Source organism: Miscanthus floridulus, chromosome 6 (assembly GCF_019320115.1).
Source record: "Miscanthus floridulus cultivar M001 chromosome 6, ASM1932011v1, whole genome shotgun sequence".
In the NCBI taxonomy this organism is placed as follows: Eukaryota; Viridiplantae; Streptophyta; class Magnoliopsida; order Poales; family Poaceae; genus Miscanthus; species Miscanthus floridulus.
In genome coordinates, this window is record NC_089585.1 from 135,608,668 (window position 1) to 135,625,513 (window position 16,846).

The 16,846-nt window shown below is 45.6% G+C and overlaps 1 protein-coding gene across 1 annotated transcript; it reads right to left on the reverse strand.

Annotated features, from left to right (window-relative positions):
• Positions 1–12,689: 12,689 nt before the first annotated feature.
• Positions 12,690–13,390, reverse strand: LOC136459755 (auxin-induced protein 10A5-like). Its single transcript, XM_066459592.1, has one exon. It carries the CDS (start codon positions 13,388–13,390, stop codon positions 12,917–12,919), a length of 474 nt encoding a protein of 157 aa, XP_066315689.1. The 3' UTR covers positions 12,690–12,916.
• Positions 13,391–16,846: the final 3,456 nt, after the last annotated feature.

Genomic DNA, 16,846 nt, shown 5'->3' on the forward strand with positions numbered 1-16,846 from the left:
AGTACTAGCATGGATCATTCAGTCAGCACTACGGGATACTGTGCAGTTACCGAGTGTGAGTAACACTCGTCAAATAGTGCTACACACTCGGCAAATTCTTTACCGAGTGTCACACTCGGTAAAGTGGACTCGGCAAACAACGACTCAGTGAAGTTATTTTACCGAGTGTCTAATATCGGCGCACTCGGAGCATGGATTTACCGAGTGCTTCAATGACACTCGGTAAACAATTATGACTTGACGGTCGTCAGCCTCCAAACTGACCGTTAACGGCGACTTTTACCGAGTGTCACCACCAGCACTCGGTAAATAAATTACCATTTCGTGATTAAAACAATTCCGCAAATAAATTTTTTGAATAATGTTTGCCGAGTGTACCTCCTAACACTCGGTAAAATAATAACCATTTTCGTGATTAAAACAATTCCGCAAATAAACTTCGGGAAATAATGTTTACCGAGTGTTCCCACTCAGTAAAAAGTAGTCAAATATTTCCGAGTGGGGTTTCGGCACTCGGTAAAAAATGGCACACTCGGCAAAATTCACAGAATCAGAACCAATTTGGTTCTGTTCTCTGTTTTACCGAGTGCTACACTCGGTAAAACTGACAGAATCTCTGTTTTACCGAGTGCTACACTCGGTAAAATATGTCCACATAATTTTTGTTTGTTTGTTTCAGTGCATATCCAGTCACAATAAGCAACAAAATCATAGGAAATTATAATAACATGACAGATAGCCAATATATATCACATATATGTCCACAAATGTCACATCCACTCACAATAACCAACATATGTCGATAAGCACCATGCAAAGTCCACAAACACCATCAACATGTGTCCAAAGTTCAACCAAGTCCACAGTTCAACATACAAACCCATCAAACAAGGTCGGATGGCCTGTCACATGGTCGGAGGCCTACGGAGAAACGGAGTCAAGTCCAGGTCTTGATCACCCTGCATATCGTTGTTCGATCCAGCTGTAGAAGGTCCCTAGAATGAGATTGCACATGTGAGTTATCTGGATCAAAGCAAATTCTAAGGTCTAAGCTATGGTAGGTCAAACTAAGGTATAAGTCGAAGGTAGCTCTATATGACATGAAAGTGAAAAGTGCATCTAAGTGACTCACAGGAGTGCCGTCGCGCGGCGGTGGAGGCACCAACGGTATCATCGGTGGCGGCGGAGGCGGTGGAGGCTGGCCCATGCTCTGAGAAAAACGGGCCATGTACTCGTACCAGTTCTTGTGCGCCTGCTGGAAGGCCTCAAGCTGGGCCTGCACTCGCGCCCTCTCCTGTGCCAACTCGGCCTAGTGCGACAGCTCGAGGGCCTGAAGCTGGCTCTATGAGGCCTGCTGTGACTCCTGCAGGGCTTCAATCTGGGCCTACAATTATTTATCACATAGTTAGAATGCAACTAAAGAACGAGTAGAAAATGAATGGACAACGAATGCAACAGAACTAACCTGGAGTGCTACCACCTGGGGCTGTGAGCGTGGGCGTATGGCCGGACTTGAACTCGTGCTCCGGGCTCTAATCTAGGCGAGTGTCTGAGTGTTGGCCGTGTCTATGGTGCTGTTGCCCATATAGTACCGCCCGTGTGGCTTACCTGGTCCCAACCTCATGACGATGTCACCCTCGAGGTCAACGGTGCTCGGATCAAATTCTGACCCATGGATCTCTCTCGCCATCGCCGTGTACTCGCCGAGGCGCCTGTGCACGCTCGGGTTGCTGTATGCCTCGGGCGGGTCCTCCGCGTTGTAGATGAGGTCGGGGTCCTTTGCCTTGCCCTTGTGTGCCAAGGCATATGCCTTGAACGAGGCGCACTCCTGGCCGGGGTGGAACCGCGTCTGCAGGAAGAAGCACAACAATAAGATATTATGCATTCAGGAGTTAGCATAGCAACAACGAAATGAAATCCACGTACATATCTGGCTGCATATTCCTTGAGGGTAGTGGGGCCTTGTTTGTGCGAGGAACCCTGCATCATCGCACGGCAACGTGAGCGTACGGCGTGATATTGCTCGTATCCTCACTCAACCACTTGTCCACAATGGCCTCCCAGCAGTTGTCTATCCCCGCACACCAAGCAGGAGGCACCTGCACGTACACGAGCACATGACAAATCATAAATCAATTTCAGTGCAATTAATCGCAGACGATGTAATCTCATGTTTACCGTCAAGTATTGCTCCTTAGTCAGGGGCAGGTGCACTACCTGCGCTCTGGTGACTCTGTGTCCTCTGCGGGCATGGTAAATTCTTCTGCACATGAGCTTTGTCTCGTAGAAGAGGTCCTGCACTCGGTGAACATAGACTCTGTTCACCACGTCATCCGCGTCCTCCCTACGTACTCCCTCCGCCAAGGTGTAGTAATCCTACAAGCAAATACAGTCAGTAATATACAATTAATGTGATGTTATTATCAGCATAGTGCGATGAACACGTACCCACAGCTCTTTCATCACCCAATCGGCCTTGCTGTTATAACACCTGCCAGCTCGATCAGTCTGATTGCTGGCGGCGTGCCAGTGGGACCACTTCATGGCGGGTTGCACAACACCATCGATCCTCACCATCCCGGGGTAGTTTGCCCTACACAGAAGACCCAGGATCCCATTTACTCGGCGAGAGTGACTCCCTGGTATCACCATTTCCCAATCCCTGCACAAAGTTATTGAGATTGAATATTAGTTTCTGTTATAACTTAAAAACATGTAAAGTAGTGTTAACATGCAAAAATTACTTACTTAGTTCCGGAGGGTCGAATCACTGGTCGTCTCTGTATGGGTAAGTCTGGGAGGCGCGACGACCCTCGCAGCCAAACCGTAGGCACCCCATTTTCCTCTGCCAGCAAGTCGGCATCCTCCTCGCGCTCAGCCCGCTCGGCCTCATCCTCCCTCCGTGCCTCCTCCACCGCCTCTGCTATCTCCTCCCTAGTCTCCTCCTCCTCATCCTCCTCCGTGGCTGCTACGAACTCGTCGTCGTCGTCCTATGGAGGAGGTGTTAGCTCTCGACGCCCTCGTCGTCGCCGTCCTCCTCCTCCACCCTGGGCTCCTCCACCCTGGGCTCCACCTTCCTGGGCACGCCCTCGTCGTCGTCCTCCTCCTCCTCCCTGGGCACGCCCTCCACCCTCAGTCTGTGCACGCCCTCCTCCTCCACCCTAGCTGGACCCCTCGCCACCAGCCAGTAAGGTCATAACCGACCTAATCTTCCTGATTCCACCGCCCACCATCAATCACCTGCAACAAAAGGAATAAACTATCAGTATGCATATACAAAAGTAAATGTATCATACATGTATAAAAGAGATGCAAAATAAGTAAATGTATCATACATGTATAAAATTGCCATAAGTACTACAGATCTTACATGTACTAGAAATAATCATCAAGATCATCGATAGGTGGGCCAAAAATCTCATCATCGCTATTGTCGACGTAATTATGATCGTCTCTCAAAGTCTCATCACTAGCGACACTGCCTGAATGGTGTTGCTCAAGTAATAACAAGTCCTTCGTGTTGTGAACCTCCTCTCCATCATCCCCGTCAACAATGACCGTATCATTGTCTACTTCCATTGCGAGATCTACATCTAAGACAATCTCAAAACTCCCTTCTAATCCTTCTTCTTGAAAGAACTCTCCGTCATATGTGTTTGCATCAATGTTATAATCATCATCGTTTGGGACGGGTACTTTACCATGCGGCGATACCTTGTACACAACATCATACGCCTTAAGACGGTCTTTGGTTTGGCACGGGTATGAGAGATAATAAACTTGCGTGGCATGTTGGGCCACAATGTACACGTCGTCTCCTAGCAAGACGGATGACTTTAGAACTTCGACTAACCCAAGCTCAGGGGTCTTTATCACTTCTTTGGGATCAAACCAATGGCATTTGAATATGACAGGACGAAGAGGTACACAACCAGGAAACTTGAGTTCGTATATTTCTTCAATTATTCCATAGTAGTCCAACCCATCTGTGCCTGGCGTGAAAACACCGGTATTTGTGGTTCTTTGATTCGGCCGACTCTGCTCGTGCCGAGTTGTGTGAAAGCGATATCCATTGACATCATACACAGAGAATGACTTGACCCTAAATTCAAATCCATTGGCAACTTGCCTCAACTCGGCACTCATAGACACGTCAGTTTTGGCCTGCTAGTTCAAGTAGGATGATTCGTTATATATTTGTCGAGTTGAGAGTTAAGTACAAACAACAAATGAAATTGAACAGTACCTCCTCCTTGAACCAACAAATAAAAGTGGGATTTCGTTCTCCCGCGCCATGTCTTAGAAGGGTTTCAACTTCCGCTTCGGTGGGTTCCCTCCGTGATGGATGATGGTAGAGGAGAACAAATTTGCTGTAACGGCCGTTAACAAGAGGGTTGGATGGGTGCATGCGAAATATTGACAAGAAAAGAAACAAGTTTGTGTAAAACTTACGCAATGTATGGGCCAACCTCTTCAAGGTTCTGCAACACATACAGCTGGATAGAGCGCCACTCTTCTAGGCTCAACATCTTCAAGGTAGGTTCACTTGCACTTCCGAGTTGCCCTCGGAAAAGGCTGAGGGTCGACTGATTGTCGGCAGTATTGTAACGAGGGGGTGGATTATGCACGTTAGGAAGGTTGTCGGCATAGTATCTTGTTGTGAAGTATGACACCTCCTCCACAATGGATGCCTCTGCACAGGAAGCTTCAATTTTGCATTTATTTTTGCATTTTGTTCTAAGAACCTTTAGGCATCGCTCAATTGGATAGCACCAACGGGCATGCACAGGGCCCCCCATTTTTGCCTCATATGGTAGGTGCAAGAGCAAATGTTGCATCAGATTGAAGAAGCCGGGGGGAAAGATCTTCTCCGACTTGCAGAGCAATACCGGGGCCATTCTTTCCATTTCTTCAACCTCGGTCCGAGATATCTCCTTAGCACATAGCTTGCGGAAGAACATGCTCAACTCTGCCATCACTCGCCAGATGTGATTAGGGAAATAGCCACGAACCATCACCGGAAGAAGGCGCTCAATCCATATGTGGTAATCATGACTCTTGAGCCCTGTGATTCGCATGGTACTTAAGTTCACACCCCTCCTCCAATTCGCTGCATACCCGTCAGGGAACATCAACGATTGGAACCATTGAAGAACTTCTTTCTTTTGAGCCCTCATTAGGACGAAGTCGGCCTTAGGCTTCTTCCATGACTTCCCGCGTAAGGGAGGCAACATGTTTAGCTTTGGTCTATCGCACAGCGTTGCTTGATCCAATCTAGCCTTGACATTGTCCTTTGACTTTTCCCAGTCCATGATTGTGTGAAGGACCGCCTCGGCGAAATTCTTTTCAGTGTGTATTACATCAATGTTATGTGGAAGAAGGAGGTCCTTAAAGTAAGGAAGCTTCCACAAGCACGACTTGTGTGTCCAGGCATGCTCTTTTCCGTATCCCACGAAGCCTCCCTTTTCATTGTTGACCACAAGACCATCTAACATCTCAAGAACCTGGGCACCTGTCATCATTTCCGGTGCAGAGTCTTCCACTATGACACCTTTTCGAAAGTTCTTCTTGTCTCTCCTGAATGGGTGGTCAAGAGGGAGGAATTGTCGATGTTTGTCAAACGATGAAAACTTGCCCCCCTTCTCCAACCGAAAGAACTCCACAGCTGACTTGCATATCGGGCATGGCATCTTCGTGTGAACACACCAGCCACAAAATAACCCATAAGCCAGGAAGTCATGCATGGAATAATGGTACCAAATATGCATTCTGAAGTTTGTCTTTGTGAATCGGTCGTATGTCACTACCCCTTCGTCCCATGCATGGACCAAATCGTCTATCAGAGGCTCCATGTACACACTCATATTAGCCCCCGGGTGTCCTGGAATTATAAGTGACAAGAAAATATTTTGCCGTTGAAAGGCGACGCTAGGTGGGAGGTTGAGAGGGATGACGAATACGGGCCAACATGTGTATGGTGAAGAACCCATTCCATAAGGATTAAACCCATTAGTTGCCAGTGCAATGCGTACATTACGAGCCTCGTCAGCTTTGTCGGTATGCTTCCGATCGAAGCTTTTCCATGATTCACCATCGGACGGATGTATCATCTTGTTAGTGTATCGGCGTCCAGTTTTGTGCCACGTCATCTGTTTTGCGGATTCCTCGCTCATGAAAAGCCGTTGGATCCTCGGTATGAAAGGAAGGTACCTCAGGATCTTTGCGCCGACTTTTGTTTGCGTCTTCCGACCATCACCAGATTCTAACTCAATGTACCTAGATGCCTTACACTTCGGACAGTACTTATCGTCAGCATGTTCTCCCCTGAATAAGATGCATCCGTTCGGACAAGCATGTATCTGCTCGTACGACATCTTGAGTGCACGAAGGATTTTATTTGACTCATACGTGTTCTTTGGCAGAACGTGATCATCCGGAAGTAGGGTGCCAACTACTGTCAACAGTTGATCGAAGGATTCTTTACTCTAGCTAAACTGGGACTTCACAGCCATTAGACGTGCAATGGCATCCAGTTTAGAAACATTGGTGCGCCCGTGAAGGGGTTGTTGTGCCGCATCCAACATGGCGTAAAACGCCTTTGCAGTTTGCTCTGGCTCCTGCTCTGCACTTCCTTCATCGAAAGCCATGTCATGGTCATTTAACATTTCTGCCACCCCGACTTCAGAATCAAACTCCTCGATCCGTTGTCTCACGACCTCTTCTCTCGCACGATGGCGTTCACCATGCATGGTCCACCGGGTATAGTTCTCTACAAATCCATTGTTGACAAGATCTTTAGTCATCTCCTCATATGTTTTCATTGCCTTGTTCTTACACTTCCTACAGGGACACTAGGCATGTCGCCGTCCGTTTGCAAATGCCTTTGTCATGAAATCATTGGCCTTCTCAATCCATTCATTTGTGTATTGACCCCTCTTCTGATAGCCCGTGTACATCCACTGACGGTCATCCATCCTAACATATAGACGATATTGCAGTTTAGAGCAATAGAGTAGTAGTGCTAGAGAAAAACCATATGAGATGATAAAGAGACATTCATGTTCTTGGTCGATTCACATAGAAGATGTTTGCTAGATTGGATGATGAGATTTTACCTAAGGTTGAAAGGCCGCTATGTCACTTGTAGATGGAGGAATACATGGAACCAATTTTTTTGTAGCCACAAACATCACTAGCAAGATTTATCGAAGATTGAGGTAGAGCATCAGCAGGTTGACAATCCCCTTTGCGTCTTTTTAGCTGTAAAGATATGCTACTTTTTTGGTACTACAGGTAGTACGAAGCTGCCATGGAAATAAATAATGTAAAGAAATATGCTCTTGCGTTTCCTGCCATGCCATAGACTGATGAGTTGTTATTTGCTCTAGGTGCTGGTTTCATACTGTTAGTTTCAAAGTTTAACCGTGGTAAACATATGGTATATGTATCTCATTATCAAAGCACTTCTTTTCTAGTACCTGTGCTGGAAATAAGCGTCTTTTTTAGTTAGTCGGTCTGTTTGAAATATATGGTATATTGTACTGCAAGTTCATTGAATTTTAGCAGGGCAGGCTCAATCATGATATCACAATAAAAGTTAGGAAAAGGTAAGATTTTGGTATGTCTTCTGTCAAAGCTTTCCTCACTTTCATTTGATAACCTTATGCCCTGAGGTAAACTTTAGCCTCGCTGACTATGGACGTCCCTGAAATCTGAATTGCACTTGCATTTGGAGCCATGTTCACGGACCAACACGCATTTGACCGGACGGACCCGGGACCCTGGACCCGTCACGTCAACATCCGGGTAGGGGAGGGGATCTCCGACAGTACCGCCCGGAAGCTGCTGCTGCTTGCCTATCTCATTTCTCAATCCGTGAGTGCCTATCTGTCTCATGATTTCGGTTGGACAAGGTAAACACGGATGGTTACTGTAATAGACTAACAGTGGTCAACCTTTTGGTTACTGCCAGTCGGAGGAGTACGTATGCATGTACTTACTGTGTATAGTGATGGATGTAAAAAAAACGCAGGCTCTTTGCTGCTCCAATTCCTTTTGCTGATGCATGCCGGATTAATATTACTATATATACTATAAATGGAGTACTCCTAAATACTAATACTACTATGGCCAGTTGGCCCCCTTTGGACATTGGACATTGGACTTTGGAGTCAAAGGCGCAAAGCAGTCTCGGCTCGGATGCAGATGCACATTGCACAGCACAGCTGTAGCACATGCTCCAACAACTCTACTCCATGCTGGAGATCCTCAATTCAGAAATGGGAGCAAAATGCCTAGCAAGATTTGGTCGCAAGGCTTTTCGGTTAACTTATTGACAACATGATCACACTCCATGTATGTCAAGAAAAGATGAGTGTTCAGTAGAAGAATTTTTTCACAGATGTTGATGTCTTGATGACACATCTCTAAGGTGTTGTTTGAATCCCATCGGATTCTGAGAATCCAGATAAAAAGAATCACAACAGTTTTATTGGATTTGAGTATTTTAAATATCTATGAGTGAAAATCCCTCTAAAATCAAGACTGTTTGATGAGATACTAGGATTTTGGGAATTTTTCTATGTGGATTCTCAGAATCCAAATGGTTCAAATGGGGCCTAAGTATTTAGGGATTCTGGTAATTTTAAGGTTCCTCTCCTTTTATTCCATACGGTGTTATATGTTAAACTTATGATGCTAATATGTTGCTTGTCAGGGTAAAACTTCATGCCCACCGGGTTGTGTTTGTGCTCAACAATCAAACTGGAAAATCAAGAAACTTTCATTGATTAACCTTCAAGAAATAGAAATCCTACAGTTCAGAGGATCTGAACATGAAGTTTGTTTTGTGAAGCGACTATTCAATTGGGCAACAGCACTTAACAAGATAACAGCATCCATCAACCACTGAATATTTTCTCTTTCTCTACTGATTTATCTCTTCTCTAATTTGCAGTGCTTCGGATAGAATCAAAGCAATGGGCCAAGTTTTATCAAAAGCAAGGGATCTATTGTACGATTGCAAGGAAATTACCGAGCATTTGAGAGCAATGCTTCAGTCAGCAGATGAGCAGGTCTGGAGCTTGGAGGGGAGGAGGCGGCCGTGGCGGCGGCAGTCCCGCGGTGGCAGCGGGTGACCGCCCTCCCCCGGTGGCGGCGGCTATGGGGGACCGCCCGGTGGCGGCGGTGGTGGAGGGGAGAGAGTGCTCGCCGCCGCCGTTGCTGCTGGGGCCCACCCCACCCCACCTCGCGGGAACGGGAGCGAAGGAGGGAGCACGGGGCGGCGTTGGCGGAGGGGATCGTCGTCCGGTGCGCCGGTGCCGCTGTCTCTCTCTCCGTCTCTCTCTCTCTCTCCGTCTCTCCGGTGGCGGTGGCTGTGGGGGACCGCCCGGTGGCGGCGGTGGTGGAGGGGAGGAGGCGGCCGCGGCGGTGGGGAGGCGTGTGCGGTGTGTGTGTGTGTGCGTCTGTGCACGATTTGAGGGAGAAACGGCTGTGTTGAATGCTTCTGTTTACCGAGTGCCTAGATGTACGACACTCGGTAAACTCATGTTTACCGAGTGCCCATATCTACGGCACTCGGTAAATATAAGCCTGGTACATGTTTACCGAGTGCCCAGATCTACGGCACTCGGTAAACAGAAGCATGGCAGCCCACTGTGGCAGACAGGTGGGCCGTGGCTAACCTTTATCGAGTGTTTCAGGTCACACTCGGTAAAAGTATCCATTATTTCATGCAAAACAAAAAAGAAAAAAATGCCAATTTAATCCTAAAATTCACCAAACTTTCACATGAACTATTTCATGTCATCTATTTACTATCTAAAAAATTCCAAGTTCAAATCATATTGTTGAATTTCACTCTTAATAGAAATCCTACTCGTCATTGTGAATGTTTAGCGTCTCTTTGGGAGATGTACCGGTTCGGCAGCGACGAATGTAAAAATACTTCCAAAACGTTATGAAATTTTTTCTATAACATAGATGTATGCTTCAATGTTAATTCTTCCAATCTCGTGATTTATCGAGTTCGATTTTAATTATTACAATTAAATTTACACGATATGTACCTAATTTTCATAAAGAATGAAAATTTTGTGAAATATAGTAAATAAATCGAAATAAACACCATATTTTGGAATGGAGTACTAAATATCATATGTGGATAGAGGAAAAAGAATGAAGGGAAAAACAAGAAATTTGGTTGAATTTTACCGAGTGTTGCGCCAATACACTCGGTAAAAGATAGTGTTTACCGAGTGTTGTGCAGTGACACTCGGTAAACATTTTCGGTCTTTTTTATTTGCTATGGGCGCTTTACGGGCGGAGCTGTTACCGTGATTTTTGCCGAGTGTACGCTCATAACACTCGGTAAACATGTCATGTCGTGACGCCGTTCGGCGCACGGTTGCTATCCTAGGTGACGTGCCACCTCAATACCGAGTGTCTGTTTTTACCGAGTGCGCCCCTTCGGTAAACTTGTAGTTTTACCGATTGTCTTAAGTTACCGAGTGTGTGAACTCGGTAAAGCGGTCTACTACCGGGTGTTTTTGTTTTCCGAGTATTGACACTCGGTAAATACTGTTTTCCGAGTGCCCCGACTTCTGACACTCGGTAATTATCGGGGCACTCGGTAACTACACAGATCTCAGAGGGGGCGGCTCTGGAACAGTCGAATTCCTTGCGCTAGACTTGACGTGCGTATTGTCCACCAAAAGTGGCGCGTGAGCTTTGACTTGCAGTCCCTCCCATGATTATGAGCGTTGACCCATCGACCCTGGCCCGTCCAGTCCAGGAATCTTCTTCAATTAATGGCGGAGGCTGCTGGCCGCGACCTGCGACTAGAAGATCAAATGGTCAATTATTCAAAGGTTTTTGTTTGGATGCGTGACTGTCTGACTGGTCCTGCACTCGTGTAGAATCGATATGCCGTGCCCAACAGCGTGCTTGCTGCGGCTGGAGCTGGAAGCATGCTGCCTACTGTTCATGTGTAGCGGCCGCTACAAGAAGCAGTAGCAAGCTCCATTTCACTAGAAGTTTTTTTCTTCTTCAACTCCGCAAGCAGTTCTACTACTAGAGTTGAAGGTATTTTGGTGAATTGTTTGATAAAACGGTTCCACACATATGCAGCTCCTTAAAACATGTTCTCGTAGAATCCCACGTAAGGCCCACTACAGTGAGATACAACTAGCTAGTGAAGCTGCTATTTTTAGTTCCATCTTCCATCCATCTCTTGAGTGGGCACGTTTTAAGACGCTCTTCAGGTGGATCTATTTTAATTTACTCCGTTTGGCACAAAACAACACCAACCAGCTTCTGAAGTTGGTAGAGAAGCTATGTCGAACCGGGCCACGCTGGCGCGCTATACAAGGCCTACCGATCGAACATCATTGTGGTTAGAGCATGTTTGAATCCACCTCAGATTGTACCATTGTGGAAGTTGCCTTATTATACTATTATAGCTCGTGAAATTATAAAAAGCAAAACTGAAAGCTAGACTGATTGGGTTACATGCCGGTACATACTAGAGAGGGGTAGCGTTTGATTGTAAAAAATACACCAAAACCTAGTTGTGTCTAGATCACCTAGAGCTTTTAAAAGCTAGATCCCAAAAATATACACGATCCAAACATGTCTTTAGAGTTTAGAGCATCCATAACGTGAGAAAAAAAATGATACTTCAGTTATATATGTCGCAGTGTGCAATGCTTGATAAAATGCCAGGTAGATGTGGCTTTAGAGTCTTTTTTGGTGTATATAATATAGATAGATAGATAGATACTCCCTCTGTCCTATATACAGTGCATTATAGAAATTTTAAGACAAATTAAAGAAAAACATAAAAGACACATGTACCCTCATTTTATTTCCTAATCAAACGTTATCATCAACATGATTAATAGTGATTGGTTGATAAATGGCAAGTATTTAATATAAAATTGGTTTTTATCCTCTAGAATGCATTATATTTGTGGATAAATTTTGAATACTAGAATTGACTATATTATAGGACAGAGGGATTAGATAAATAGATAGATAGATAGAGATAAAGAGGAGATAAAATAAAAAAATAATAGTGATTAATAATCTTTCCGTACTGCATTGCATCGTCATCATGCATATTGCAGTAGGCAAATAGTACGCTGCTCTTTCGAGATAGAATAAACCTAGCTACTGACCTAAAATAACATTTATTACTTCATCCGTTCATAAAAAAAAATGCAATTCTCACATTCGAAGAAGTCAAACAATTCAAACTTTGACTAGAATTATATAAAAAATACTAAGACTCATGAAACAAAATAAGTACCATTACATTAGTTATAGAATATATTTTTATAAAAAAATTATTTGAAGATATAAATGCTAATATTATTTTCTATAAACTTGGTCAAACTTGTGCTAGTTTGACCAGCACGCTTTCTATAATTACATTCTTTTCTGAACGGAGAGAGTATTACTTAGAAACTAAAACGACCAGCAAACTTTTGTATACAGGATCGACAGAGTTGATCGATCCCACGCAAACATATTTTGGGGTCGCCAGCACTAGGATGCATGCACATTAAGAGAGAGACTCTCTTCTAATGTGTACGTATCATGGTGTACATCCACCGGTGCACATGAGGAGAACACGTTCTCTTAATGACAAAATTTACTTTCTCAGCCACTACTGAAAATGGGTATTACATATAAGTTTCCAAAGAAAAGAAGAGAAAGAAATAAGTCGATACACACTGTATGACCAAAAAGCCAACGAGAGTCTCTGCTATGAATGACGCTCACTCATGCATAGCAGTAGCGAGAGAACTACTACTAGATTAGAGTTCATACGACAGCACCATTAGCTCACTAATCATCATTAGTTCATGCATGCTCGACCGACTAATCTTTTCTTTTCTTTCTGCTCATCTCAGACTCACCTCCTCCTACCAACCATCGGCGACGACCGCGGGCTCAGCATCCGGTACCCGGCCGCGCGGCCCTTGCTGCCGCTGTGCAGACCGCATATCGGCGAGGAGGCGGCGGCTACCTCTTCGTCGGTGTCGGCGTCGGCGGCGTTCTCCATCTGCCACAGCACGTTGAGGAAGGCGTCAACGTCGCAGCCGGGCAGCGCGAGCGGGCCCTGCGCCGCGTACCCGTACTCGCGCTCCGCGTCGTCGAGGAGGCGCCGGAACATCGGGTGGTTGGCGCACTCGGCGCGCACCACGAACCGCTCCCGCTCGGGGCCCACGTACACCGAGAAGCACCCCGGCGGCGACGACGACCGCCCGGAGCCGCCGCCGACGCTGCCGGCGCTCAGCCCGGACTTGCACCGCTGCAGGGTTCTTGAGATCAGGCCGCTCTTCCTCCCGACCTTGCCTATCGACGTCGCCGTCACCACCGTCGACATGGGGTCTAGTTTTTTCTTCTTATATTATATGGATGAGTGCAAGAAAAGCAGCTGCTGCTGCTTCGAAGAACTGAGCTGAGCCGAGACGAGGCGACGAGGATCAGGTTATAAGGAGACGGTCGAGGAGGGAACGAAGCAGCCAGCTGCTAGCTATTTGCATATGAATGCATGCTCCAGGGTAGGCCGGGTACAGTACAACACTGCAGGCTAATAGATAGCAACAGGTATCTAGCTGTCTGCTTATCTATAGCTAGCCTCTATCGTCCTAGATCGATCGACTTGACGCAGATTTTCTTGACTTCTTGGGAGCTAGCACAACATGTCATCTGTTATGTCAGGGCGAAGCTAGAGATGGCTGCTACGAGAGAGAGAGAGATGGGGCGGCGACGTGAGAGAAGGACAAACACAGGAGAGACCATAGGAAGAAGGAAAGAGAGATGTACGCCAATGGTTAACTTGCATATATAGTGCCAGACATGTACATATGCAAGAAATTTGCGAATGGATCGGAAAACTATATGTGTGGCACAGCCACACAGGTACATATATATATGTAGGGCTGCGCCGCCTTTTGTTGGCTTTATATTAGAGGCACTGAAGGAGCACCAACATGCTCAACAATTGTGTGCGTGGTGGCATGCATGCTATCTCCAGTGGTCAACGCCTGCCTGCCTTGTATGTGGAAGAAGCACTGCCTGCTACAATAACATGAGATGAGACACACCCATTAGGAATTTAATTAGGTGCAAACTTAAGGAGTTACTTACTTATATTATCTATTAACAATAGCAGAATACTTCTTCTCTGATCTATCTAATATGCTGAATGTTGTGTTATGTCATAATGGAAATGGGGTTCCTCGTGAGGAAAAAAACAATAGCAGAAGTAGGTAATTTCGATGTAAATTTAGGAGTTACTTTAGATTATCTTCCATAAAGGTTTGTTTGGATAATTTAAATGAAAACGTAGGAGGTTACTTATGCTATTTTTCATAAAGTCAGATGTGGGTACATAATTTGTTTTTTGAAAAAAGGTAAAGTGGTTATTATAGTCAATGATGATGATTTTTTTATATATCTCGTATGAATGAAAGTGGAGGCTCTTTTGAGGCTTATAATTAGTAATAGTAAGATAACTGTTGCTTGCTTCTAGAGAGTATTGGAATATAAATGAATTAGCAAGGAGACCAAGTTTGCACTCTTCTCACCCATTTTTATTCCCATGCATGTCCCACGTACTCTCTGGAAAAAGTCAGATGTAAATTAGCAAGCCCCATAATTGGTTGGTTAATGACATGACGTCGAGCTATATGTGTGACCCAATTTTGGTATAATAGCATATATCTCCATGCATGTATATCATCGACATTCCTTTTCATCATTGGATGTCAAAATTTTACCATTATCTCTAGTTATTACTCTGTCCTTAGTCGTGTCTTATCTTGTGATTTTTTTCTGCATTTATTTCTTAAGGAAGATCGAAGAGGCAGAGGCGACGGCATGCAGTTTGGATGATTTTGCATTCATTAATTGCTTGTTATGTGATCAGTGATCCTACGTCTTCGTTTGCTCCTTCCCTTTTCGCTTTCAGTTTGAAACCTTGAGTAGCGGATCATTAGCAATAGGATAGGATCAGCCCGTCTTTCCAAAATTCAATGTATATTTCAGACAAGATACGAAGTTACGAACCTCTCGACCGTAGTCAAGACATTTAAATGGAGTATTTGGATCAGAAAATAACATGACCCTCGACCGTTTCTTGGAATTGTCGTCCCGTCCTGTATGTATTCGCTATGGCCAACGGGCAGCGTGGCTAAATTGGGTTCATCTATCAGTCAGTCTGGCTCTTCTTCTCGAGGCGTGATGCAGATGGCGGCGGCTGCTATGGTGACCGGCCGGCCGGCGGCCGGAAATAACCGCCGCAGCTTCGTGTTGAATTACTACCCCTTGAGCTAGCCATGCAGAGCAGAACTGCAGGTACTGTACGTGAACAATTAGTCATAGTCTGATCCAGGTCCGAAATGTTGTAGCCATGCATGGAAGCGTGCTGAGTTTGCAGACAGCGCTTAATTGCGTTGAATAATAATGCGCATGCAGATGGATTGATGCTCGCTCGTCCTGTGAAAACTACAGGTGCACTGCTCGTGAACAGTTGAAAATTCCTTGTGCTGTGTTGTCCACAAAAAGTGGCGCATCAGCTTTGACTTGAACTGACACACCACGCACGGTGGGGTCGCCAGCAGGAACTGTGCCCCCATGAGGCCATGATGAGCTAGCGTTGACCCATCGATGCAGTCCGGCTGCTGGCTGCGAGGAGGAGAGGAGATCCAAGGTCAATTATTCAAAGGTTTTGTTTGGATGCATGGCTGGTCCTGCATGCACTCGTGTAAGGCCGGAGTGTCAACGGAATCAATCGGCATGCGGCGCGCAAGCAAGAGCAAGAGCCCGGCCTTCTTCGGGTGATCACAAAACACATCATCGCTTTTTTGGAAAATACTCCTGTCCGGCGAAGGTGCGGGTGCGGTAGGGAAATATGGGCGCGCGGGTATGGGTCGACGTCACCTTTTTGGAAAATACAAAGAAGGACCTCCCGTCACACGGGAATACCCGACAATATAAAATCCAACTATCAGTATGTTCGGATGTGCTTGCTGTGGCTATAGGTACTATAGAGTTATCGTGCCTCACTTTCGTGTGTAGCGGGGCCCAGGAGGCCATGAAAATTACGCGGCAGGAGTGCAGGACCGAGATTCTGTTCGCGTGACAGACAATTATGAAGCCATCTTGATCCTGGAACGCCAACAAGGGACGAAAAAGTGTGCGAGAGAGTAGCTTCGCGGCAGGAAAATAAAGGCAACCTGGCCCGTATCGTGTCGTGTTGCTTTCCCACGAATCGTAATTATTGGGGTGCTAGGATTCACGACTTTGCGGGTGCAGGGTGCTCGTGACGGCGACTGCGAAGCCGAAGCTCTCTCTCAAGGTCAAAGCCGGTCTTGAACTGCACAGAGATGTGCCCACGGACAAGCACATCAGGGTAGACTTGTAGGTATATATCCAGGCCCATGCTGCCTACTCCCTCAGTCCCTAAATAACTGTCGTCATTGATGTGCGCGCCACAAGTTTGATTCAATTTATAGAAAATACATACAGTATTTGTATCTCTAAATAAATTTATTAAAAAACTAGATTAAAAAACCTTTCTAATAATACTAATTATGTATCATAAATATTAATATTTTTTAATATATATTTAGTTAAAGTTGTTTCTCAAAAAACGTAAGTGACAGATATTTAGAGACAGTGGCAGAGGGAGTAGTGTGAAATGAAGGTTTTTTTCTCTCTCCGTAGTCTTCTACCTTGGTCAATGGGTACTGGCCTATGGGGTGACATGATTCTATGTATGTCGGCACTCGACAACGACGCAACACAATCCGCTGTCATATTGGGCAACACGGCT

Bases quoted from the DNA above. Each gene is read 5' to 3' on its own strand.
- LOC136459755 (XM_066459592.1), bottom strand. From the start codon at position 13,390: ATGTCGACGGTGGTGACGGCGACGTCGATAGGCAAGGTCGGGAGGAAG.